Source organism: Oncorhynchus gorbuscha, linkage group LG04 (genome assembly GCF_021184085.1).
Source record: "Oncorhynchus gorbuscha isolate QuinsamMale2020 ecotype Even-year linkage group LG04, OgorEven_v1.0, whole genome shotgun sequence".
NCBI classification, from domain to species: Eukaryota; Metazoa; Chordata; class Actinopteri; order Salmoniformes; family Salmonidae; genus Oncorhynchus; species Oncorhynchus gorbuscha.
Genome location: NC_060176.1, coordinates 24,450,421 through 24,478,082, shown reverse-complemented (window position 1 = coordinate 24,478,082; position 27,662 = coordinate 24,450,421). Strand labels below are relative to the sequence as shown.

At 47.6% G+C, this 27,662-nt stretch overlaps 2 protein-coding genes across 9 annotated transcripts in view; both read right to left on the bottom strand.

Annotated features, from left to right (window-relative positions):
• Window positions 1-27,662, bottom strand: part of LOC124033871 (zinc finger protein 536-like) — a 203,735-nt gene that overhangs the window by 148,727 nt on the left and 27,346 nt on the right. For all 8 annotated transcript variants that reach the window (XM_046346255.1, XM_046346247.1, XM_046346248.1 and 5 more), the window contains one exon: window positions 25,168-25,211. The gene's annotated coding sequence lies outside the window, so the exon portion shown is untranslated. The remainder of the gene's footprint in view (window positions 1-25,167; window positions 25,212-27,662) is intronic.
• On the bottom strand, window positions 18,954-20,726 carry LOC124032961 (extensin-like). Its single transcript, XM_046344906.1, has one exon. It carries the CDS (start codon window positions 20,724-20,726, stop codon window positions 18,954-18,956), a length of 1,773 nt encoding a protein of 590 aa, XP_046200862.1.

Genomic DNA, 27,662 nt, shown 5'->3' with positions numbered 1-27,662 from the left:
AGTTACCTCTTCATTAACTTTTCATTATTTATGGAGGCTTTGGGGAGGGGAGTCTTTATCAAACAGTATCTTTTGTTGAGCTCACTATGTGGAGGACAGCTCCCCCTGAGAACCAGCCCGGTATCTTTCTCTCACTGCCAACAGGAGTATCATGAGCCCTGTCATCTCATACCTCAGAAATACTGCTCTGATCAGACTGGGGGGGCAGCTACTATGGCTTCCAAACAGAGGGCGTGTCCTCTACAAAATAGTCACAGGGATTCGAGCATAGCTTTATAGCCACAGCGTATGGTCATCAGTTACCCTTTATTTCATATATTTCTATTACAATGTCAAACTGTAACCTCTGACTCATCCAAACATCTCTGGACAGAACACATAAACATATTTGTGTTTCTCTAGCCTTTACATGAGCGCCATTCTGTTCCCGAGCGTTCGTGGCGATCTGTCATTAGCGATACATCGGGCCGAAAACACAGCCACAGATTGCGTTTAAAAAAATAAAAAAATTCTGGCCACCGACCATTTAGCATCACCAGCCAATTATAAATGGCAAATCACAATACGCAGATTTTTTTTTTCTTCTTTCCTCCCCTCCTAACAGCAGACCCTGGCAAGGCTCCACGGCTTCTCTTGAATAATGTGGTGATAGCCCTTTGTGCTTGGAGCTGCCCAGCCATTTGTTATTTCACACAATGAGCTGTGAGAGAGAGAGAGAGAGAGAGAGAGAGAGAGAGAGAGAGAGAGAGAGAGAGAGAGAGAGAGAGAGAGAGAGAGAGAGAGAGAGAGAGAGAGAGAGAGAGAGAGAGAGAGGGACGATTAGGGGTCTGGATGATACAGTGACCTGAACACCCCCTGTACAAAAAGAGCCCGTCCCAAATAGACTACAGTAATGCAGCTCTATACTCTAGTCAGGCTAGAGAGCTGCCTCTCAATCTCCAGACCGTCTAAAGATCATTTGTCAATTACAGGAGGCTAATGCATCGGGAGGCGAGAATCCCACTGAAATAAAGGGAGGGGGACAAGGCGAGAGGGGGGGGATCTCTTGAGAAACGCTCACGCGCTAATAATATAACTTAAAACATGCTGAGAGAGAGAGCATTATGCGCAAATGGAAATCAAAAAAGAAAAACACAGTGTAATGTAAACTGGGGCAGGGCTGGAATGGGTTTATCTTACAAATGGTCATCTATCTCTCTCTCTCTTTCTGCTCCTTTTGAGTAAGAAGACCACAGCAATAGTATCATGGACATAGATTTCACTGTGAGATGGGTCCCTGCCCAGTCAAAAGGAGATCTATGTTTTGTGTTGAAAGGGTTAAAAAGGTGACACTGAAGCCTCGATAATGGTGGTAGAAATCCCTTCTGGGGGGGGGGGGGCTATGGCAGCCAGGATATCCAACACACAGAGGTACAGTCGTTGAGGTAAATCACACCGCCACATTAGCACGCCCCCCCTGGCCTTTAAAGACATGGCCCTAGTCTGCTAGATCACAAGGTACTCGGCAGGTGAAGAAACCACATCTACCGCCCTGAAAAGTGAACACCGTGAAATGGACAGAGACATTTCCAAAATAGCTACCAGAACACACTGCTCTCGCTATGAGATAGACGTGTCGCGGTAAATAGCGTTCAAGGTCGACCGAGCATGACTCTGAAAATAACGAAGGGGGGAATAGAATAATGTAAACTGTGTATTCCTCTTCAGCGGAGCCGGAGTTATGAAATAATGTGCAACGTTTCAAGGCTTAGCAGAAACCTCAGAGAGACAATGGATGAACGCAAACAAACAAACACACACACACACACACACACACACACACACACACACACACACACACACACACACACACACACACACACACACACACACACACACACACACACACACACACACACACACACACACACACACACACACACACACACACACACACACACACATACACCAAGGCCCAGTCAGTCTGACGTTATCTTGTAAGACTTGTGTTTCTGAGCAGCTGCATTGCTGAAAAGAGGTGTGCTGATATATTCTAATCACTTTTTTTTCTTAGCCTGGCTGATTATCGCATCAAATGGGCTGTGGCGTGATTGGTTGTTTTAACCGAGAATTGCTCAGTAGAACAGAATGTTACTGTCCTCCTTTAAGATCTCTGTGTCCCCTTCCCCACAAGCGGAATAATCACCAGAGGGGAAAAGGACATCTAGAATAACTTTGTTTCACTTTGTTCAGTTGTTGCTTATTTGGTCCTTCTTTTAAAGAACGTTTCCTGGTTTGAGAAAGGCTGCGTAAAGGTGGCCACCTTTCTGAAATGTCTCAAAGTGTCAATGTGAGGACGGAAAGAGTCTGGCTAGCCCAGGTATGGCCCAGCTAGTGTTAGAAGTCTCCTTAACTTAAATGACATCATTGTGTGAGAGAGATCCTATCACTCTCAGCCCCTTTCCAGCTGTCCCGCTTCATTTCCATCCCTCTCCCCTTCCACCTCCTCTTTAAGAGACAAAATCGCTGCATACGCTCCACTCCAAGGATTACAAAACGCACACTCATTCTCTCTCAATCCCTCCAACGTCTTCCCGATTTTCCGTCATCCCAAGACATAAAGCCATCGGAATATTGGGAAAGTTGTGCCGAGTTCAGATTGGATCTGTGTAGCGATGACAGAACACATCATCCGACAGCCCCGCTAAGCTCCCTCTGAAATAGTTGTGTCTGCCGCACGGCATTACTGTCACGCTCCTCCGAGATGGAGCCCACTACTCTGCTTCTCCCCTGTTAGGCTGCACCTGCAGGGAATACACTGAGACACCTGAGGCAGGCCCCGCCGAAGAGCTGAGTCCTACACTACAGCCTCCTCGGGTCACAGCGACGCAACAGCAACCAGATCGAGAGAGACAGAGAGAGAGAGAGAGACCAAGAGAGAGAGAGAGAGAGAGACCGAGAGAGTGAAAGAGAGTGAGAGAGGGAGAGAGAGAGAGAGACAGAGAACAGAGAGAGACAGAGAAGAGAGAGAGCGAGAGAGAGAGAGAGAGAGAGAGAGAGAGAGAGAGAGAGAGAGAGAGAGAGAGAGAGAGAGAGAGAGAGCAAAAGAGCCTTCTCAAGAGCGGGAAATTCCTCCTCATCTCATAGGCAATTGGATTAGTTAATGATAACACATCACCTCAACACTCCAGCTCCGTTCTTCATTACTGCATATCCTCCAGCTAGAGCTCATGCATCATGCATGTGGTGACTTAAGTTGCGGGTTACATATAAGTCTATGTTAGCAGACTGTCTACGTCGGCAAAATGTGCATGTACCTGTTCTGTACACTACCGGGTGTGGGATAAATCAATATGGTATTGAGTTGAACTTAACTTAGCCATGTCCTAGGACCTCACACATGCCTTACACAATCCCCTGTAATCAAAGACTGCAGCCTTAACTGTCAGAGAGGGATCCCTGCCAGAGAGAGGGGGGTAGGGGTGGATGGGGGGGAGGGGTAGACCTCCAGACCCTAGAGATGGAGTGTCACATGAGCTCCATCGCAGAGTGCCTTTATTAGCCGAGGCGTGGGTCTTACCCTCACTGTCATCTTCAAATGTGGCTAACACCTGCTCACAGGCGCGCAACACAATCACACAGAGCCTGCAAAGAATTAATTTAGAGTTTGGGTAATTGCAACAAAAATATGAAATCTGGACGCGTCACATCCATTTCTCAGGGCCCCAACTGAGAGTAATTTGAAACAGCTTCCCATCGATGGACTTTTCATCTTTTGTTTTTCTCTCTGAAAGCTGTTCAGTTTCTTTAATACCACACAGATATCCAGACGGTTATTTGCTTAAAGAGGGACAACTGACAGAAATTCTTCATGCTTCTACCCCCCCCCTCGTACCGCTCTCGCCTCAGATTCCACGTCTAAGATATATGATGGTTCCGGTGCCAGCATCTATAATATAAATTAGCAATGCAATAAGATTTGCAACGCTGCCACAATCAGCCCTGAATCCATAAGCAAACCAGCCGCCTTCTCTCACCCACCCGTGCCAGTGTTGCCTTTTACTCACATTATGATCCCTCTATCCGTCGAGCTCTGAGACTCAGGCACTGCTAATAATGCATGCCACTTTTTATATGCCATTGTGCCTGTTGATGTTCCTCATCACTGAACCCTGCATGACTGGCGTCACAATTACATGTTTATGTGTGTGTGTGTGTGTGTGTGTGTGTGTGTGTGTGTGTGTGTGTGTGTGTGTGTGTGTGTGTGTGTGTGTGTGTGTGTGTGTGTGTGTGTGTGTGTGTGTGTGTGTGTGTGTGCGCGCCCGTGCGCGTGTGCGTGTGTGTGTGTGTGTGTGTGTGAATGCAAATAGGCTGCATACTTTCTGTGTATGTCCACGTATGTGTGTGGTGGTGCGTTCTGATCGACATCAGTTTGAATGGTTAGGAGGGAACAGATGTCAGCGCATGTCGACTGCCAGGAAGACTGAACAAAGCCAATCACATTCATCCCCTTTCCCGTCCAAATGCAGTAAAAGAGGGGGACCTGCAAAACAACCCATGGCATTAACTGTGAGCTTGCCATCCCCTTCCATCCCCATTCCATCCCGCACCGTGTATAAACCAGCACATGCTGCCCGCCTGCCTGGCACACAGAAGGACACGTCCATCTCATTCAGGATAAATCGCTTAAATGATTAGAGACAGTGGAGGAGTGTAGAGGCAAGACACAAAATGGCGTCGGGAATATTATCTAACCCGCGAGGACAGCGTGATCATTCATGAGATGGTATCTCAAGCCACCCAGCGATGGAATCTATACCCAAGCGGCTCTATTTTCACCTATAAAAGTGATCACCTCGAATGCAAACTATGTTCTGACATAACGGCCAGCTTCTGTGCGTGTTGTTTTGATTTAAACTGCCACGTTAAGTAATGTTCCCGTGTTGAACTAAATCTGTGAACGAGAATCACTATCAACATGCACAACAGGCATTCGGACGCACGGGGGGCTTTTTCACACGCTCAGATAGGAGTGTAAGCCTAATTCAGGTGACGAACAGGCATCTGCATTATTCTGGGAGACACTTTAGTCACGCAGAAAATCTAATTCCCCAGATGATAATGAAAGAGGAAACGGAGGACAACAGAAGCGTACCTACACCACATGGTTTGACCTCTGACCCACACGGCACTTACTCAGACCCAGCGGTGGAAAGACACTTATTGGGGGGTCTTGAGATACCGCGTCGGCGGCTGATAATCCAATGTCCTTGGTAATCGGTTTCAGGAAAAGAACACTGATTCTGTCCTTGATAAGGAAGGAAACGAACACGTCAGACCATTAACAGACGTTCTGTGACGGACATCTGGTGGAACGCGGATAATAGCCGCTGTTCCCCCACAGCTGGAGTGGAGTTTGTTCTACTCGGTTTGACTAAGGCCCTTGACACGGTGGCTCACCGGGGCTTTTTCTTGAGTCTTCCCAAAATGTTTCCCCTTGGTCAGGTTCCTGAATGCGTATGACGATATTGATTGACACCCCTCTTCTGCATCAAAGGAGACGCGCCTCTACAAAAACAAGCACTGTGCTTCATTTCGGACCAACAGCCAGCGCATCGTAAAAGAATTGGCACTCACCGTGTTATAACCCCTTACCGTACATTGGTTCGGTTTACTTGCCTGCAGATATACTGCATCTACCTGCTCTGTAGAGGCCAAATGTTTTTGGGGGATATAGATACACGGAGCTATGTACTAACCTGGAATGGAAAGAGGTTGAAAGTATAGAAGGAAAGAAAGAGGAGAGACACACAGTGAGAGAGAGAGACATAGAGACACACACAGCGAGAGAGAGAGAGAGAGAGAGAGAGAGAGAGAGAGAGAGAGAGAGAGAGAGAGAGAGAGAGAGAGAGAGAGAGAGGAGAGAGAGAGAGAGGGAGACAGAGAAAGAGAGAGAGACAGAAAGACACACACAGCAAGAGAGAGAGAGAGAGAGACAGAGAGACACACACAGCAAGAGAGAGAGAGAGACAGAGAGACACACACAGCAAGAGAGAGAGAGAGAGAGAGAAAGAGAGAGAGAGAGACAGAGAGACACACACAGCAAGACAGAGAGAGAGAGAGAGAGAGAGAGAGAGAGAGAGAGAGACAGAGAGAGACAGACACACAGCAAGACAGAGAGAGAGAGAGAGAGAGAGAGAGAGAGAGAGAGAGAGAGAGAGAGAGAGAGAGACAAAGAGAGAGAGAGAGAGAGAGAGAGAGAGAGAGACACAGTGAGTGAGAGAGACAGAGAGACACACACAGAGAGAGAGAGAGACAGAGACACACACAGTGAGTGAGAGAGACATAGAGACACACACAGCGAGAGAGAGACAGAGAGACATACAGCGAGAGAGAGAGAGAGAGAGAGAGAGAGAGAGAGAGAGAGAGAGAGAGAGAGAGAGAGAGAGAGAGAGAGAGAGAGAGAGAGAGAGAGAGAGAGAGAGAGAGAGAGAGAGAGAGAGAGAGAGACAGAGACAGAGAGACACATACAGCAGAGAGAGAGAGAGAGAGAGAGAGAGAGAGAGAGAGAGAGAGAGAGAGAGAGAGAGAGAGAGAGAGAGAGAGAGAGAGAGAAAGACATAGAGAGACACACACAGCGAGAGAGAAAGAGACATAGAGAGACGCACACAGCGAGAAAGAGAGGGACATATAGAGAGCCACACAGCGAGAGAAAGAGAGAGAGAGAGACATAGAGAGACACGCAGCGAGAGAGAGAGAGAGAGAAAGAGAGAGAGAGCGACATAGATAGACACACACAGCGAGAGAGAGAGAGAGACATAGATAGACACATAGCGAGAGAGAGAGATACATAGAGAGACACACACAGTGAGAAAGAGCGAGACATAGAGAGACACATACAGCGAGAGAGAGATATAGAGAGACACACACAGCAAGAGAGAGAGAAAGACATAGACTGACACACACAGCGAGAGAGAGAGAGACATAGAGACACACACAGCGAGAGAGAGAGAGACATAGAGAGACACACAGAGAGAGAGAGAGAGAGAGAGAGAGAGAGAGAGAGAGAGAGAGAGAGAGAGAGAGAGAGAGAGAGAGAGAGAGAGAGAGAGAGACACACAGCGAGAGAGAGAGAGAGGGAGAGAGAAAGACAGAGAGACACACACAGCGAGAGAGAGAGAGAGAGAGACATAGAGAGACACACACAGCGAGAAAGAGAGAGACATATAGAGAGCCACACAGCGAGAGAAAGAGAGAGAGAGAGAGACATAGAGAGACACACAGCGAGAGAGAGAGACATAGAGAGACACACAGCGAGAGAGAGAGAGAGAGAGAGAGAGAGAGAGAGAGAGAGAGAGAGAGAGAGAGAGAGAGAGAGAGAGAGAGAGAGAGACCGTGACAACAAAGCATCATGGGAGCTGTGCTCACAGATGTGCGCATGGCAATACGTCTGCTCTGGTTGTTTCTGTCCTTTCTTCCCAGACCCTAGCCCGGTGTCGACAACTGTGTCTCAAATGTGATCGGCGTAGCAGTCCAAGATGGGCATGGGGTTAAAGTGACTGGCAAGAGTATCAACTCTCAGAACCACCTCCCAGTTTTGAGATGAGCTCTGTCATGTCGACTGTCGCCGATCCAATGGAGCATGTTTGTCGTGACACACAGACGAGGATGGATGACAAAACACCACCCGCAACAGACGCCACGAAGTAACAGATTGCTTGAGCCCGGCCCTTCAATGGTGTGTGTGTGTGTGTGTGTGTGTGTGTGTGTGTGTGTGTGTGTGTGTGTGTGTGTGTGTGTGTGTGTGTGTGTGTGTGTGTGTGTGTGTGTGTGTGTGTGTGTGTGTGTGTGTGTGTGTGTGTGTGTGTGTGTGTGTGTGTGTGTGTGTGTTTTGTGGTGAGAACTATAACGGGCAAATGTTCTCCTTGTGCAGAGCGAGGTAACCCATAGCGTCACGTGACTGTCATAGGGAGTGAGTGACAGAGCCTTGGAGATGTGGCGTGGAGAATCCGGTGACCTTTCCCCCCTCGGCTGCATTGTAAACCACACTCCATTTCCCATAATACTTTAACAGCCTGTGAGTGGTGTGCAACCCCGAGGTTAAAGAGCAATCTGTAACCAATTAACCATTTGACTAGCAAAGCCTGCATACCGTGAATGGGAGGAATGCACAGAGCAGTGGAAAACCTCTGACTGGATGCAGGCACTGGAAGGGGGAGGAGTGTTGGTGGTTGGCGACAAATGACAACTGAGGGATGGGTTACGTGGGAAGGGGGAGCGGGGATGATGGGGTTAAAGCCTTCTGGGGTAACAACGGGATCCAACACCAACGACACTACCTGGTGAAACCATCAAACCTGACCACGATTTAGGGCTCTTGTGGTGTGGCCCTGGTAATCAGTCCCAGGCATGGCGCACGACGTCCCCCCTCCGCCTCCCTCCAACAGGAGGGAGATATATAAAGGGAGAGAGAGAGAGAGAGAGAGAGAGAGAGAGAGAGAGAGAGAGAGAGAGAGAGAGAGAGAGAGAGAGAGAGAGAGAGAGAGAGAGAGAGAGAGAGAGAGAGAGAGAGAGAGAGAGAGAGAGAGAGAGAGATGAGGGCGAGAGGGGAAACAGAGAAAGGGAGCAGAAAGAGTGACAAAAGGAGAGGACTCTTCAGGTCCATCCTCTCCATCCATCATCGGCATGTCTGCAGTGGGATCAGGGCCGTGTAATGAGCCGTGGGCCCCCTTACACGTGTTGACGCACCGCAAAATAAGATCCATTTGCCTACATGGCCGCTAGCGACTGGAGGGGAACGCACCCGTTACGGCCCACTGCCCCCCCTGCCCCTCTTGGAGGTGAACCCCCCAAAAAAAAAAAAGAACACGGAGCTCTGTCTGCTCTGCCTCTGTGGTCAGCCCATCTGTCTCTGGGGAGGGAGGAGGAGAGGGGTGGTCCTCTTACACAGACAGAGAGAAGCAATTGAGCTCCAGCGTTACATGACTTCAAGGCATCGCTGTCAAGGGGACTGGAAGGAAGCAACCCTGTAAATGGTGCACTTGACTGTGCGGTTCAACTGGACAGAATGTGACTTCCACCAATAGAACATTATAGACTATTCTGGTTGATTTGCGTGGATATAACTAGAAACTGAGCTATTTTCTCTTTGTTTGTCGATCCTGTCCACTGTCCAGCCATTTTCACACCATCCTAAAGAACTAACGATGCATTTAAAGGGAGAATTAGCAGGAGAGTAGAGGGGAAACGGCCTTTTCACAAGTGTACATCTGGCCAGAGAGCTCAGCACACAGCCCTGCGTCATACAGTTAATACTGTACCAACGTTGAAATATGCATTGTAAAAGACAACTAAGTGTCCTCAGAAAACCAGAGAAAGAGAGAGAACGAGCGAGAGAGAGAGAAAGGACAGAGAGATAGATAGAGCGACACAGAGAAAGAGAGAGAAAGAGAGATAGAGAGAAAGGACAGAGAGATAGATAGAGCGATACAGAGAAAGGACAGAGAAAGAGAGATAGATAGAAAGGACAGAGAGATAGAGCGATACAGAGAAAGGACAGAGAGAGAGAAAGAGAGATAGAGAGAAAGGACAGAGAGAGAGATAGAGAGATGGAAAGGACAGAGAGAGAGAAAGAGAGATAGAGAGAAAGGACAGAGAGAGAGATAGAGAGATGGAAAGGACAGAGAGAGAGAAAGAGAGATAGAGAGAAAGGACAGAGAGATAGATAGAGCGATACAGAGAAAGGACAGAGAGAGAGAAATTGAGATAGAGAGAAAGGACAGAGAGAGAGATAGAGAGATGGAAAGGACAGAGAGAGAGATAGAGAGATGGAAAGGACAGAGAGAGAGATAGAGAGATTGAAAGGACAGAGAGAGAGATAGAGAGATAGAAAGGACAGAGAGAGAGAAAGAGAGATAGAGAGAAAGGACAGAGAGAGATAGAGAGATGGAAAGGACAGAGAGAGAGATAGAGTGATACAGAGAAAGGACAGAGAGAGAGAAAGAGAGATAGACAGAAAGGACAGAGAGAGAGATAGATACCGGAAATCGGTATTTACGGTCACCGATTTGGCCAATTGTTTATTTATTTATTTTTTAAACCTTTGTTTAACTAGGCAAGTCAGTTAAAAACACATTCTTATTTTCAATGACGGCCAAGGAACGGTGGGTTAACTGCCTTGTTCAGGGGCAGAACGACCAGTTTTTACCTTGTCAGCTCCGGGATTCAATCTTGCAACCTTACGGTTAACTAGTCCAACACTCTAACCACCTGCCTCTCATTGCACTCCATGAGGAGACTGCCTGTTATGCGAATGCAGTAGAAGCCAAGGTAAGTTGCTAGCTAGCATTAAACTTATCTTATAAAAAACAATCAATCAATCATAATCACTAGTTACCTACACATGGTTGATGATATTACTAGTTTATCTAGCGTGTCCTGCGTTGCATATAATCGATGCAACGCAGGGGGATGATTTAACAAAAGCTCATTTGCGAAAAAAGCACAATCGTTTCACGACTGTACCTAACCATAAACATCAATGCCTTTCTTAAAATCAATACACAGAAGTATATATTTCTAAACCTGCATATTTAGCTAAAAGAAATCCAGGTTAGCAGGCAATGTTAACCAGGTGAAATTGTGTCACTTCTCTTGCGTTCATTGCACGCAGAGTCAGGGTATATGCAACAGTTTTGGCAGCCTGGCTCATTGCGAACTAATTTGCCCGAATTTTCCGTAATTATGACATAACATTGAAGGTTGTACAATGTAACAGGAATATTTAGACTTATGGATGCCGCCCGTTGGAGACAATACCGAACGGTTCCGTATTTCACTGAAATAATACAAGTTTTCTTTTCAAAATTGTAGTTTCCGGATTCGACCATATTAATGACCAAAGGCTCGTATTTCTGTGTTATTATGTTATAATTAAGTCTATGATTTGATATTTGATAGAGCAGTCTGACTGAGCGGTGGTAGGCAGCAGCAGGCTCGTAAGCATTCATTCAAACAGCACTTTCATGCGTTTTGCCAGCAGCTCTTCACAAGCACAGCGCTGTTTATGACCAAGCCTATCAACTCCCGAGATGAGGCTGGTGGTGTAACCGATGTGAAATGGCTAGCTAGTTAGCGGGGTGCGGGCTAATAGCGCTTAAAACGTCACTTGCGCTGAGACTTGGAGTGGTTGTTCCCTTTGCCGCGGCTTTTGTGGAGCGATGGGTAACGCTGCTTCGAGGGTGGCTGTTGTCGATGTGTTCCTGGTTCGAGCCCAGGTAGGGGCGAGGAGAGGGACGGAAGCTATACTGTTACACTGGCAATACTAAAGTGCCTATAAGAACATCCAATAGTCAAATGTATATGAAATACAAATGGTAGGGAGAGAAATAGTCCTATAAATACTATATTAACTACAATCTAAAACCTCTTACCTTGGAATATTGAAGTTTCATGTTAAAAGGAACCACCAACTTCCATATGTTCTCATGTTCTGAGCAAGGAACTTAAACGTTAGCTTTTTTACATGGCACATATTGCACTTTTACTTTCTTCTCCAACACTTTGTTTTTGCATTATTTAAACCAAATTTAACATGTTTCATTATTTATTTGAGGCTCAATTGATTTTAAATTATGTATTATATTAAGTTAAAATAAGTGTTCATTCAGTATTGCTGTAATTGTCACTATTACAAATAAATAAAACGAACCGACCGATTAATCGGTATCGTTTTTTTTGGTCCTCCAATAATCGGTATCGGCATTGAAAAATCATAATGGGTCGACCTCTAGTAGAGAGGTAGAGAGAAAGGAAACAGAGAGAGATAAAGAGATAGGACAGAGAGAGAGAAAGAGAGATAGAGAGAAAGGACAGAGAGAGAGAAAGAGTTATAGAGAGAGAAAGGACAGAAAGAGAGAGAGAGAGATAGAGAGAGAGAAAGAGCGATAGAGAGAAAGGACAGAAAGAGAGAAAGAGTGATAGAGAGAGAGGAAGAGCAATAGAGAGAAAGGACAGAGAGATAGAAAGAGCGAGAGAGAGAAAGGACAGAGAGAAAGAAAGAGCGAGAGAGAGAGAAAAAGGACAGAGAGAGAAAGAGCGAGAGAAAGGACAGCGAGATAGATAGAGCGATAGAGAGAAAGGACAGTGAGAGAGAGAGAGAGAGAGAGAGAGAGAGAGAGAGAGAGAGAGAGAGAGAGAGAGAGAGAGAGAGAAAGAGAAAGAGAAAGCGAGTTAGAGAGCTGTGCTGTTGGGGCGAAAGAGAATGCGACTAATAATGAGACATCTATTTTACCCACCAGCCCTCTGTGTGCAGCGCGTCGATGATACGCCTGTTTTCCTCCGGCCCCCATTATCAGTGCACTTGAACCCGGGATAACAACGCGTTCATAGATATTGAGAAGTGCCGGGGCCTTAATTGTATGTATTTAGTCACGCAAACCGAGGCAATGGCATGAGAATGGCTAGTTAGCCAGTGACATCATTTAGCTTCAGAGTTGATTCAATGGGGCTGTGGCAAATGTGCACTGTTGCCACGTCCGCCCATCCAGGCTCTGCTCTCACTATCCAGAACTACCTGTCTCATATCTACCGTGTATTACAGGACATATGTGTGTGTGTGTGTGTGTGTGTGTGTGTGTGTGTGTGTGTGTGTGTGTGTGTGTGTGTGTGTGTGTGTGTGTGTGTGTGTGTGTGTGTGTGTGTGTGTGTGTGTGTGTGTGTGTGTGTGTGTGTGTGTGTGTGTGTGTGTGTGTCCTTTGTCAATCACTGGCGGATGGTAGCGGCACAAAGCTGACGATCGCATCATGATGTTATTGTGCCTGACTTGCTCGGCACAAAGAGGGAAGGGAGTGTGTTCTCAAGCAGGGATGTCAGCACTTGAAAAATCAATCCCCATCTGGGCTCATTTCATACAAGGGAGGGGAGCGAGAGGAACAACCAACAGCTCCCGTTCGGCCAGAAACAACAGGCTAGGCCCAATCTCAGGAAAGCGTTGTGGCATCATTGGGGCCTATCCGCACCATTAAGGCGGCACTGTGCGAAAAGCAGCTCGGCATTCGCTGAGCGTAAGGTCACAGGAAGCACAGATTCACCTGCTTGGCTAACACCACAGGTCATAGGTTTGTTGTTTTCAAAGAGCTCACCTAACTTATAAGTATTCAATCGTAAGGGGGGAATTGGAACGTTGGTCACTAAATCACTTTTTACAGTACAAAAACACCCAGCCCCACATTTTTGGCTGAGGACATGAGTTCTGCTGCAGCGTTGCCTCATTTCAGTGGCACAGCTGTGTGAAAAACACCAGTCAGAAAGGGTGCTGAGGCAGCAAAAGCATTTAATACTCAACAAACAGTTATCTAAGCCCATGTCCAATAACTAGACACCGCCGTAATGTGACCTACATACTAAGTGAATAAGATTTTTTACATCAGGGAGGGGGCGAACAGAACAGAGCTCATTCAGCTGACAGTAATTAAATAGCAAGGATTCCTTTTCACTGGCCTTTTGCCTCTCTCCCAGCTAAGAAAGTATAATGTAACAGAACATATTGTGCCACATTAAGTATTCTACCCCCCCCCGGTTCTTTCGGATTTAATGGAATGACAAGTCAGGGGAGGGTTAGTCTGAATCTTTCAAGGACGTGGGATGGATTCTAAGACTGTTCCCTTCTTGCATGTACAGCCTAAGCTGGGGGATGAACACACTGACCTGAGGCCAGCCTGCTACATTGGAAGTCCACCACATGACATACGTAAGTCACATACGAGTTCAGAGGGGAATGAGTTCAGACAGACCCGTGGACCACTAGTCCGTTCACACACACACACACACACACACACACACACACACACACACACACACACACACACACACACACACACACACACACACACACACACACACACACACACACAGACACAGACACAGACACACACACACACACACACACACACACACACACACACACACACACACACACACACAGACAGACAGACACAGACAGACAGACAGACAGACAGACAGACAGACAGACAGACAGACAGACAGACAGACAGACAGACAGACAGACAGACAGACAGACAGGCAGGCAGGCAGACAGACAGACAGGCAGGCAGGCAGGCAGGCAGGCAGACAGACAGACAGACAGACAGACAGACAGACAGACAGACAGACAGACAGACAGACAGACAGACAGACAGACAGACAGACAGACAGACAGACAGACAGACAGACAGACAGACAGGACAGGCAGGCAGGCAGGCAGGCAGACACATCCACACATTGCATCCCCAGCCTTCCGCCTGCATGCCCACCTCCCTTGAAGATGAATGTGAGAGTGAAACCCAAGCCAGCCCTGCTCTCAGATCAGGTCGGTTCCAAACAAACCGCAGAAGGATGATGAAAGAGGGGGAGCGGGCAAAACAGGCGATACGCTGGCCGCCAGAACAAAGCAGGTGTCCGTATTAATGCATCATCGAGCACTTGGAACCCTCCACCTCGATACATGAGGAGGAGGAGGAGGAGGAGGAGGAGGGGCAAGACGGGGAGGGCGAGCAGAGTGATAGAGCAAAGTCAGTAAAAGACAACCAACTAGAATAAGCAGAAAACAAGTCAACGAGTTACAGCGTGGCGGGCAAGCTCATGGACTTCACATTGGGATGAATCATCAGTGGGGATCTTCATTCTGTCTGTGACCAACAGGTCATCTGTTAGGAATTGGCCCTTGTTTCTTAAGAACAGACAGATTCACACACTCCTTTTGTCACTCCGGGAGTTAAGAAGATCAAAACGAAATCGGGACAAAGGGACACATACGGACGTAGCTTTTAATGCGAGGAGCAGTCGTCAACACTGGGGGCCAAAAGAACACGACAAAAGAGAGTGATCAAGTTAGTAAAGGGGGCATAGCATTGGCACCTATAGGGAGCTTCACAGTAATGAAACAGCTGCCGATGAGTCACTGTGGCGTTTGCGTTCCTCACTCCTGAAACAGGAGTTTGGTTTTCATGAGACAACAACAGGCAAGAGGCAACAACAACAACAACAAAAGAGGAGGAAGGAGAAGAAAGAGAGAGGCAACAACATGTGCGGATCAATTGACCCCACCGTGTCTTAATTGAATTCTCCTCTACAGTTGCCACATATTCCTCTGGTTGTAGGTGTCTACTGCATTTGCATGAATGTGCCTCCAGCCGAAACAGAGGTCGAGAGGCACCCACAAACTGACAAAAAACATCCAACCAGAAAACAGGGATTTAAACTAGGGATCAGGTTGATTCTAGGAGTAAAACCTGGGATGTTATTGAGAAGTACATTAGAAAAAAAAGATCCTTCTATCCACACAGAACCCCCATTGTGTGGTTTTTGGATAAACACTGATAAAAACACGGTTAAAGAATTCACTGTGCGATTTAACATGTTCCATCATACCGTTAATTCCCTTCCAGATACTCCCCAGCTGTCTCTCGTCTTGTTGTTCTCTTTCAGTGTAGCAATGTCTGAGCGTCCTGGGTGTCTAACTCACATCAGGTTCCCTGTCCCATGAGATTTGTAGTTTTTTTTCAAGCCCTGTTTCATCACAATGCTGCTATTTTTAGGCCCCAATTTCTTTTATTTTTTTTATCTGGTCACAGAAATCAGGCTCCCATTCAGGAGAGGACATTTGTGGAACTTAAATACACCCCAATGTGTCCTTCAACAAAGACCTCTCCTTTTAACCCTCCCTTTAATGCTTTAAGTTTAGGATTGTTAGTTGGGTATGTGGATGGGTTTTCTTTTCTTTTTTAGGCATTAGACCGGCTAGCTATTGAACGCCATAGTGTCTATAAAAATTCATCAGGATTAAAATGACCTCAGACGCAAAACGAAAGTTCCTAAAGTACCCAAAATGGGGGCTGTATCTTTTGGACACATTCTCCAGGACTTGGGAACAGGATTGCTTCCTGACAAAGTGTCCCTGCTTTGACAATGAGCAACTTTCAGCCCCACACAGGGTCTGCCTTTAGAGCCGGAGAGGAGAGAGACGTATTTCACATATCAATCAAAGACGAGAGAAAGACCCTCGTCGGGGAAAAGGTGTCCCTTCAGAAAACCTGAACAGATCAAAATGGAGTAAACGCTATTCCCCTCTTATTGTGGCCATTCAGCTGTTTTACCAGATGAGGGAAGTAAGTAAGTGAAAGAGGGCCCTCATTCCTAATCATATTTCTCTTCCCGTTGCCGTAAGGGAGGACGGGGCATGACAAAGAGAATGAAAAGCATCTCATCAGCTCAGGATTTCCAGTGTGACCTATATCTTTAGTTGATCAACAACATAGGAAGACATTTTCACACTTCAGTCATTTAAGCAGGGCGCTCTTATCCGGACCCTCTTACAGTAGTGAGCGCACACTCTCGTCGTACTGGTCCACTCGTGGGAATCAAACCCACAACCCTGGCCTTGCAAGTGCCATGCTCTACCAGCTGAGTCACGCAAGTGGAATTCAATCAGAGTGGCTAGAACGCGATGTCAGCGTGACCGTCTCCGTTGAGCGTGTATATCGTACCGCATGTTTACATATACACAGTATATACGTGTATACAGTATATCTACAGTACATACAGTATGTATGTGTTCTTTACACACCCAGTGCAGTTAGTTGGTGTAACGTGCACACGGCGTGTATATCAGGCCACCCCTGCCAGCCACTGAGCCACCCAGTCGCACCACTGTCGCTAATCACGCTAAAACAAAAGAACCAATGGCGTGTCTGCGTTGGTAATTCCAAATGGCAGTTGACTACCTCAGCCTAGATTTATGATACACATATAAATATAGTATTTTCTGGACAGGTGGATTAATGGGTCTCCTCGAAAGGGCTTCTTTATAGGTCAGTGCCTGCAACGTTGTCTCAGCAACGCTACTGTAATCCCCCCACACACACACACAAAAAGAAATCACCTCATCTGCGCCTCAATTCATTACAGCACAGACGGAGAGGAACACAGAAGGGGTAAGAGCACAGTGCTGTGAAAATGATGCCTCTAGTGAGTAATGGAGAGACTTAGACATGGGCCTCCATCGCGTGCTGTATCTGATCTACTTCCACTGTGAACACGCACGCACAAGTCACCGTACGCGTTAATGTGTGTAAATCTGTGTCATCGTGTGAATTTATGGATTTCTGTAAGTGGGTGGGTATGTAGTAGTATGAAATTGCATTAGTAGCTCCTGTATTCGTTCAACATACAGCGTGAGTGTGATTTTGAAATTGGGATGTTCTGAATTTGTAGAATTGGGGACAAGGCAGCCTTGGACAGGGGCATGACACAGACTTATCTTAAACCTAATTAGATCATGATAATAGCTTTAGGGCCTCGGTGATGAATGGCTGGCCTGTGGATCGGAACCCTTTCTTCCGTTTCAGGTTGCGCACGGTGGTTCAGCCTTAGATTTGCAAAGCAGACAGAGCCTGGATGTTAGTACGGTAAGATTTGTGTCAGTTTACAAGTAAAGGTTTTGTGTGGGTCTAGCAATGATCTCATCATTTACCCGTTGTTTTTGTGTTGGCACGTCTGTTGGCATTTCATCTGCCCTCTGCAAAGTGCACACCACCCGTACCAGTATCGTCTCCCGTGCCATCAGAGATTCCATAAACACCCTGAAACCCTGGAGGGTAAACCCGATTCACTGTGTGTTAGTGATGGGTCACTTTGACGTTTCTTTCTCCTTTAAAGCCATGGCTTCTCTTCTGAGCCATCCGTCCTGTAGCGCTAGTCAGCCAGCCCGACGTTTTCCCAACCCTCCCTCGCCTTGCTCTCCCAACCGCCATCCACTTCAACGTTCCACGTTCCACGTTTCATTCTTCTGTTGTTTTTTTTTCTTTAAATAAAAAAAAAAAAAAAACATGACATTCCTCTTGGGGGGGAAACTTTTCCCCTCAGTGTCAGCTGGGTCACGACGAGTTAATGTTGCTAGGCGACATCTATCTTTTTCCAACACCTTGAGGGCATCTTTTAAATGGAGGAATTTGGTCATTATGTGACATTAACCTCATTAGAAAACAGTCTTTAACTGCTCGGAGATTAAATTGATTTACAGCTGCCATTTCCACTACTGTTCTCGATCAATTGTTAAACTATCCTTTTTATGGCCCAGACTCCACTGTGTGCCTTTTTTCTCCCTCCCGCTCCTTGTATTAATGCCAGGTATGTATTCCAATAAAGGAGGTGGGAAATCTTTTTTTATGCCACTGTGGTGTAATGTGAAAAATCCCCTACATAAGTGAGCCTCTCCCAGGCGCTCACAATAGAGGAATATGATCTGGCTGAGACGGGCGTGTTGGCGCGGTGAATCCATCCGCTCCGTTTGTGTGGCTAAATGTCATCGCTGCGCCTCTCTGCCCCTGACAGCTCAGGTTTATGTGGCCGTTTAAGCCCAACCCGCACGCTGTAGTTCTTTGACAAATCAATAACCCTACCATTTCTGTGCACCATCCGGACCCTCCATCTGGGAGAATTGACCTGCGTGGATGGAGTGATCCCGCCATCCTTTCACCGCACTTTTGACACAAATAAAATGGGTCCTTTTTTTCTGTCTCAATTGGCCACAGTGTTGATCGTGAGGAATATGGCGCAGGTCACATGGTAGCATAGAGGGGGAGACTGCAGCTAGGAGTCGGGTGGCTGCTATCGCTCACTGGCGCCCCACAAAATCCCCGGAACTTTCCAGCAACGCATTTATTAGAGTGAATGAGTCCGTTCTAAAGAATGGCATTACAAAATAATGTGATCGCTAAATTATTTAAGGATTTTTTTGCCATAATGCTTCACTTTATAACCACAGAACTATGTACACCCTCTCACACACACACACACACACACACACACACACACACACACACACACACACACACACACACACACACACACACACACACACACACACACACACACACACACACACACACACACACACTGAATTATAGCACATCCATTTAATGTCCTCGTCCAAATTTAGAAAAGGAAAAGATGAGGGAAGGTGGGTGGGTGGTGCAGAGAAGGTGGGGGTGGTGCAGAGAAGGTGGGGGTGGTGCAGAGAAGGTGGGGGGTTGTGCAGAGAAGGTGGGGGTGGTGCAGAGAAGGTGGAGGTGGTGCAGAGAAGGTGGGGGTGGTGCAGAGAAGGTGGGGGGTGGTGCAGAGAAGGTGGGGGTGGTGCAGAGAAGTCGAGGGGTGGTGCAGAGAATTCGAGGGGTGGTGCAGAGAAGGTGGGGGTGGTGCAGAGAAGTCGAGGGGTGGTGCAGAGAAGTCGAGGGGTGGTGCAGAGAAGGTGGGGGTGGTGCAGAGAAGTCGAGGGGTGGTGCAGAGAAGTCGAGGGGTGGTGCAGAGAAGGTGGGGGTGGTGCAGAGAAGGTGGGGTGGTGCAGAGAAGTCGAGGGGTGGTGCAGAGAAGTCGTAGGGTGGGGCAGAGAAGGTGGGGGTGGTGCAGAGAAGGTGGGGGTGGTGCAGAGAAGTCGAGGTGTGGTGCAGAGAAGTCGAGGGGTGGTGCAGAGAAGGTGGGGGTGGTGCAGAGAAGGTGGGGAGTGGTGCAGAGAAGGTGGGGGTGGTGCAGAGAAGTCGAGGGGTGGTGCAGAGAAGGTGGGGGTGGTGCAGAGAAGGTGGGGGTGGTGCAGAGAAGGTGGGGGTGGTGTAGGGGGGGGTGGTGCAGAGAAGTCGAGGGGTGGAGCAGAGAAGGTGGGGGTGGTGCAGAGAAGGTGGGGGTGGTGCAGTGAAGGTGGGGGTGGTGCAGAAAAGGTGGGGGTGGTGCAGAGAAGTCGAGGGGTGGTGCAGGGAAGGTGGGGGTGGTGCAGAGAAGGTGAGGGGGTGCAGAGAAGGTGGGGTGGTGCAGAGAAGTCGGGGGGTGGTGCAGAGAAGTGGGGGGAGGTGCAGAGACGTTGGTGGTGTGGTGCAGAGAAGTTGGGGGTGGTGCAGAGAAGGTGGGGGGTGGTGCAGAGATGGTGGGGGTGGTGTAGAGAAGGTGGGGGTAGTGCAGAGAAGGTGGGGGGTGGTGTAGAGAAGGTGGGGGTGGTGTAGAGAAGGTGGGGGGCGGTGCAGAGAACGTCGGGGGCGGTGCAGAGAAGGTGTTGGGGGGTGGTGCAGAGAAGGTGTTGGGGGCGGTGCAGAGAAGGTGTTGGGGGGCAGTGCTGTGAAGGTGTTGGGGGCGGTGCAGAGAAGGTATTTGGGGGCGGTGCAGAGAAGGTGTTGGGGGCGGTGCAGAGAAGGTGTTGGGGGCGGTGCAGAGAAGGTGTTGGGGGCAGTGCAGAGAAGGTGTTGGGGGTGGTGCTGTGAAGGTGTTGGGGGGGTGCAGAGAAGGTGTTGGGGGAGCGGTGCTATGAAGGTGTTGGGGGCGGTGCAGAGAAAGTGTTGGGGGCGGTGCAGAGAAGGTGTTGGGGGTGGTGTAGAGAAGGTGGGGGTGGTGTAGAGAAGGTGGGGGGCAGTGCAGAGAAGGTCGGGGGTGGTGCAGAGAAGGTGTTGGGGGTGGTGCAGAGAAGGTATTTGGGGGCGGTGCAGAGAAGGTGTTAGGGGGCGGTGCAGAGAAGGTGTTGGGGGTCGGTGCAGAGAAGGTGTTGGGGGAGCGGTGCTATGAAGGTGTTGGGGGCGGTGCAGAGAAAGTGTTGGGGGCGGTGCAGAGAAGGTGTTGGGGGTGGTGCTATGAAGGTGTTGGGGGCGGTGCAGAGAAGGTATTGGGGGGGCGGTGCTGTGAAGGTGTTGGGGGGGCGGTGCTAACTCCATCACGCGAATACATTTAGGTGTCAGGCTCCTCTAGCCATCCTGACTTTAATATAAATAGATATAAATCATCATGCTGGGCACTGTGTTTCACCCGCTATCAACATATGAGCGCTACATATTCACCCACACCTCTTCAACATACGTAGGGGGTGACGGTGAAGGCATTTTCTGCGGCCGGGTTAGAAATAGCTGCTAGGTGAACTAACCTTGGTGTGGCATGCCAGGGGCCCCACCTCCAGAGTGTCCACTGCTGCCCTGCCACTCTCCCCCTGTGACCTGCCTCCTGGCTGGGTTGCTGCAGTCCTGTATGCCACCACCACCACCACCACCCAGGCTCAGCTCAGGGCTGCTGCCACACACAGCCCCTCTAGTCAGATCCTCTGGTGCCTAATTAGGGAGGAGGGACGGCGGAATGGAGGGATGGAGGGAAGGAGAGCCAGCTTGGACTTTAAGAGACTAACCCACCTCTGCCATAACGGAGCACTTATGGGATTAAAGGGGCATTAGAGTTGATATGCCCATGTAGGCCGTCTGTATATTTATATAGGGCCAGATGATGCAAACTGAGAGGCAGCCACGACAACTGTTGTCTGTGCACTCATCATTATCATAATCACCTTCATCATGTTCATCATCATCACCCCACACAGATTGCATCATGGGAATAACTGTGTGGTGCCACCAGACGTGTGGGGCTTATTCCATGTGAGTGACACTCTTTCTCTGCTCTCTCTCTCCCTCTCTATCCCTCTCTGTCTACCCCTCTCTGTCTACCCCCTCTCTGTCTACCCCCTCTCCTTCCCTCACACTCGCTCTCTCTTTCTCTCTCTCTCCCTCTCTTAACCCCCTCTCCTCCTCCCCCCTCTCTAAATGCCTGACTCACTCCAGAGTCTCAGACAGACTGTGACGCTCTGCTTAGCTCTGGTCTGGTCTACTCTGAGTCCTGGAAGGAAATTGCTGAGCCTCCAACCCCCCCTCTTCTCTCACCCCCTCCTGGAGGATTTCCCCTATTAAGAGGGAGAGACAATGTGAAGGACCTAGAAGAGGAAAAGGTGAGTCTACTGTACGGTAATAACCCCAGCACACAATCGCTCCTCTTCTCTGTTATCTATCTTTCTGAATCTCTCCATTGACTGATCCATTTATGGGGATTTTTTTTTTTTAAAGGTACTTTTCAACTGTAACCTTCCAGTCTTGCTCCCCGTACGGTCCCGGAGAGAACATTTCATTCATGTGTTCATACAACATGCAGAAACTATTCATCACACGGAGTGCATATTAAAGTCGGTATATAACATTGTGACAGTTTGTTATTTACAACCTACAAGCTTTTTTTCTCCTGAAATGTAATCAGACATTAGTAAATATGCTGACTCAGAAAGGCTCGTTTTCGCCAACTGTTTATTGGTTACTCTCCGCTTATTTATGTGCGTCCTACTAAACAAAGGCCTCCCAGCAAAACAAGGAACAGCAGTGTTAAACGTTGCCGAGTGTTTGATCTTGACATGTCTAAGGTGACCACAGCTCTCCCAACTACAGAGGGCTGGATGAGTGTTGTGGTCAGTGGCAAATGCTGTGTGTGCCAATGTGGCGCTATACTACAACTCTGTCCCGTATCGTTTGGCTTTGAAACGGTTTCATTTCGATGGTCTCTGCTTGGAGACGGACACTTGAGACAAAGAAAAGGAATACAAAAAAAAGCTCAAATACACATTATCCTTCAATGGAGTCGGATCAATTCTGGAACAAAGCATTTGAGAAGGGAAAAATACATATGTGGGGGGGGGGGGGGGGGGGGGGGCTGTCTTTTGATGTAAAGTGTTGACAGCTGTGCTTGGTTCTGGGAGTGCGGGGGTCGGAGTGTGGTTTGACTCCGGGGTCAGGTGCCCCCCCCCCGCCCCTACTGCCCGCCACAGCTGCCCCCTTGCTAAATGAAAACGAGATGTGATATTGTTCTGTTCTGGTCATCACGGCCATCTGATGTCAATTTCACACAGTGGTGGGACCCTCCACAAGCTGGTCCATACCACCAACCACACGAGTAATAAACAAAACCAAGATAGGAACACACACACACCCTTCCTCTCTGTGTCTCGCTATCTCTCGTTGTCTCTCTCTCTCTCTGTCCTCTACCTCTTCCTTTCCCTCTGTTACAGTCTCCCGATCTATCTCTCTCTCCCTCCCCCTCGATCCACACTGGGATAAGTCATGAGGAAATTGATGCCCATGTTTCGTGCGACCACCTGTTCATTCTGGATACAAGTCTAAGAACCCAGTAAGGGTTAACCCTCTTTGGGGAGCGAGTGGGGGAGGTTGTTGGCACCCCAGTCAGAAACGTGCCCCCACGAGTGGCAGGCTGGCTCAGACCGTCCGGCTTGTTGGGACGGGAGCCCACTCCTGGACCGCTCCACATCTCCCCCCAAATCCTCCAGTCACTCCAAAGGGAGTCAGCATGCTGCCCCTCCATTACCCCCCCCCCTTCGCCCCTATCCTATCCCAACTAGGCCATCATTGTCTCGGTCAATTTATATGAATCTATCTACATTTGGAAGGACTCTTACTGTATGAAACCACAATGTTCTCGAAGGCTGCATGATCACCAACACGGGTAGACTATTATTCGTGAAAAACAAAATAAATAAAACATTTAATATGACATCACATTTCATTTCTATTCGTTGAACCCATTGGCGGTAGGTGTGATGACTGAACGTGATGTCTGGAACCACCCGGCAAACAGTGTGCATCTGAAAGGACAATCGATGGCGATGCACTTGAAGCACACAAGTCCGAACACAAGCCTCTAGCGAACAATGGAGGCGGGGAAGCGGCGCCGTGTTACCTGTAAGCGTGAGAAGACTCTACAGCATGTCCAAATCACCTCCCGCCACCTCCATCTTGCCACTACTCATCACACTCACACAAAGTCATAAGACCGAAAAATAGGAAACCATTCTCACTAAAAACCTTCAGAATCATCTCCTGAGAGAAAATAGCGATCTTCTCTTTCAACTGAAAAAGGACAAATATTTTAAGAGGCAATGAATTTTGGTGGAGCTGAATAGGATGTTGGTACATGTTTTACAAAAGGAAATATAATGGCATACTATTATTAGATCACATTAATCATGACTGTGCCAAAGGCACTGACAGCGGCACTGAAAAGGATTGAAAATGTTGGTAATGGATATAAATTACCCATTGTGTGATAAAAGGATTTCTTCACTAAGAAGGTGGGGAAAAAACAGAAATCTTCTGAATGCGTGTGTATAAAATATTGAATAATACAGGTTATCGGAGTGGGATTAACATTTTAAGGGAATCAGATAGTAATAGTGCAAGAACGAAAAGTGGATGAAATCCATCCGGTTAGAGAGGAGAGAGTGGCGAGGTAGGAGAGTTGTTTTGACAGAGGTCTGTCAGTTGGCACGGCGATAATGAGTCACATCTCTCTTATACGGTTATTTATTGCCGACTTGGCTCGCAAACAAAAGATCAATAATTTGGAGCAAATCTAATGTTGTCCCTGGCGCTAATGTGGTCATCCATCACATCTGCCATCTTTATGTGGGAGATGGACTGAATTTGTGTTTATTTGAGATCAAATGCAATTATAGCATATAGCTTTAATAACATCTGAGCCCCCCTGTGAATATGTGTGGGTTTTTGATCATGTGTATGCATATACAGTAGGCTTGTGAGACGTGTCACATATGTGTAAATTATAATATATTTACTGACATAAGACGTGTTCTAAACATTTTGTCCACATCAATCTTCATTTCGTTCCACAGTCCCACATTTTGAAATATGAAGTGTGTCAACAGTCCATCCCCCACAAGACGGCAAGCACACAAACATCCCTTCACACAAATACACACGCAGCACGGCCAGTCCCCCATTGAGACAACACAGAGCTAGTGAGGAGATCCCTCACTGACAACCAGCCCTTGGTGAGCCAGCCTAAGTCCACCTGGGCTCTGTCTGACTGTCAGCCTCTCAGAGTGAGGTATGAGTCTGGCGAATGACAGACAGAGGTCATCTGTCACAGAGGATCCCTCCTGCCTAGGTGTTGCCCCACGGCAGACACACCTCCGGAGAGGGGCAGGACCCTCGCAGGTAGACTAATAAGCCCAGGCAGAAGACACAGGAAGAGGCCCCACAGAGCCCCATAGCACCTCCTCACACGACATCCCTCTCCCACAGTCACAGGCGCAGGACACTAACCTGACAACCTGCACTGCGTTTGATGTCTGGTGTACACCACGAGCCAAATAGAAGCCATTTAAACTGGTACAGTCCTTAAAAAAATACATCAATTCAAATTGTAGATAGGTGTTGGTTTTGAAATGAATGGGGAATATGGAAATGTCAGTTGGGTCCAATTTCTCAGTCTCACCTCTAAGTGGTATAAAATAAATACAGTAAGCATGTTCCTCACCTAACGTGTTTTCTTTGGGTCTTCTAATTGACATCCGTAGATCACTGGAAAAGCAAACAACAGAGAGAGAGAGAGAGAGAGAGAGAGAGAGAGAGAGAGAGAGAGAGAGAGAGAGAGAGAGAGAGAGAGAGAGAGAGAGAGAGAGAGAGAGAGAGAGAGAGAGAGAGAGAGACAGAGACAGAGACAGAGAACGAGAGAGACACGGAGAGAGAGAGAGAGCGAGAGAGAGAGAGAGAAAGAAAGAAAGAGAAAGACAGAGAGAGAGAAAGAAAGAGAAGAGAGAGAGACAGAGAGAGAGAGAAAGAGAAGAGAAAGACAAGAGAGAGAGAGAGAGAGAGAGAGAGAGAGAGAGAGAGAGAGAGAGAGAGACAGAGAACGAGAGAGACAGAGAGAGAGAGAGAGAGAGAGCGAGAGAGAGAGAGAAAGAAAGAGAGAGACAGAGAGAGAGAGAGAGGAGAGAGAAAGAGAGAGAGACAGGGAGAGAGAAAGATAGAGAAAGAGAGAAAGAGAGAGAAAGAGAGAGAGAGAGAGAGAGAGAGAGAGAGAGAGAGAGAGAGAGAGAGAGAGAGAGAGAGAGAGAGAGAGAGAGAGAGATGGAGGGAGAGAGAGAGAAAGAAAGAGAGAGAGAGACAGAGATTGAGAGAAAGAGAGAGAGAGAGAGAGAGAGAGAGAGAGAGAGAGAGAGAGAGAGAGAGAGAGAGAGAGAGAGAGAGAGAGAGAGAGAGAAGAGAGAGAGTGTTAATGACACACCAACAGACTCGTCTCCAAGAGCAGCATCATAAATTTCGCACAAACAGGAAATCATTAGCACCACAGATAAAAACAGATCAGGATCTCAGTTCAATACAATCAAATACATCCTGTCTATCGCATTACAAGAAAACACTGAGAGAGAATACAACTTGAGAAACATGGGTTGGCATCATCTTAGGGATTTAGAGGTTAGTTAGTAAATAGCAAAGACGGATTGAACAATAAACTAGGAAATGTATGACGATACGGTAATGGAGACATAGGCTAGTCTACAGCCTAGACTACAGACATCGCACCCAAAAGTCCCTCATAGTGAGCTCCAGAGTTTTGCCAGGGCATTTCATGAAACTAAACAGTATGTCAAAGATCCCCACAACATAAGATGTCTCCCCTAAACACCCCTGTCATGTTCCCTTCGCGTTCCTTTCTTCCCTTCTCAGACACGACTTTGGGTAGAGGAAAGAGGTTTTCCCTGAGCGTTTTTTAAGATGTCATTTTTAAACATACATATCAAAGCTCCAGAATGACGGATGTTTTACTCCCGCGACTCTGCTCTCGTACAATGTGGCTTTGAGTAGGGAAGGAACTCAAAGACGTTCTGAGATCTCTTTGCAATCCACATCCTTGGGCCGACTGGCAATACGTCATTTGTATTGATGCAATATTAAATTTCAATATCGCATGTCAAAAGGTAGAAAATGATAGATCATAGCCTAACTAAATGAATTATTAAAGGGGTGTGCTGGCTGTGCTATCGGCTTCTCTTACAATCAACTGTGTCTGAGAAGTACAGTTTGATACTGGCAGCATTTCAACGTTATTTTTTTCTCTCCTAGTTTTCTTTTCTCTCTCTTAAAGTTTTGGATCAATCAAATTGTACTTGTCACCAGCGCCGAATACAACAGGTGTAGACCTTACAGTTAAATGCTTACTTACTACAAGCCCTTAACCAACAATGCAGTCTTAAGAAAAATAAGTGCTATGTAAAATAAATAGATAATAAAAAATACAAATAAATGTTTTAAATAAAAGTAACAAATAATTAAAGAGCAGCAGTAAAATAACGGTAGTAAGGCGATATACAGGGGGGACTTTCGGGGGGCACCGGTCAGCTGGGGCAATTGAGGTAATATGCACATGTAGGTAGAGTTAAAGTGACTATGCATAGATAACAAACAGAGAGCAACAGCAGCGTAAAGGGTGGGGGGGGTGAAAATAGTCTGGGTAGCCATTTGATTAGCTGTTCAAGAGTCTTATGGCTTGGGGGTTGAAGCTTTTGGACCTAGACTTGCCACTCCGGTACCGCTTGCCGTGCAACAGCAGAGAGAACAGTCTATGACTAGGGTGGCTGGAGTCTTTGACAAGTTTTAGGGCCTTCCTCTGACACCGCAAGGTATAGTGGTCCTGGATGGCAAGATGCTTGCCTCCAGAAATTTTAGGGCCTTCCTCTGACACCGCCTGGTATAGAGGTCCTGGATGGCAGGAAGCTTAGCCCCAGTGATGTACTGGGCCGTATGCACTACCCTCTGTAGTACCTTGCGGTCGGAGGCCGAACAGTTGCCATACCAGGCAGTGATGCAACCAGGTAGGATGCTCTCGATGGCGCAGCTGTAGAACATTTTGAGGATCTGAGAACCCATGCCAAATCTTTTCAGTCTCCTGAGGGGGAATAGGCTTTGTCGTGCCCTCTTCACGACTGTCTTGGTGTGTTTGGACCATGTTAGTTTGTTGGTGATGTGGAC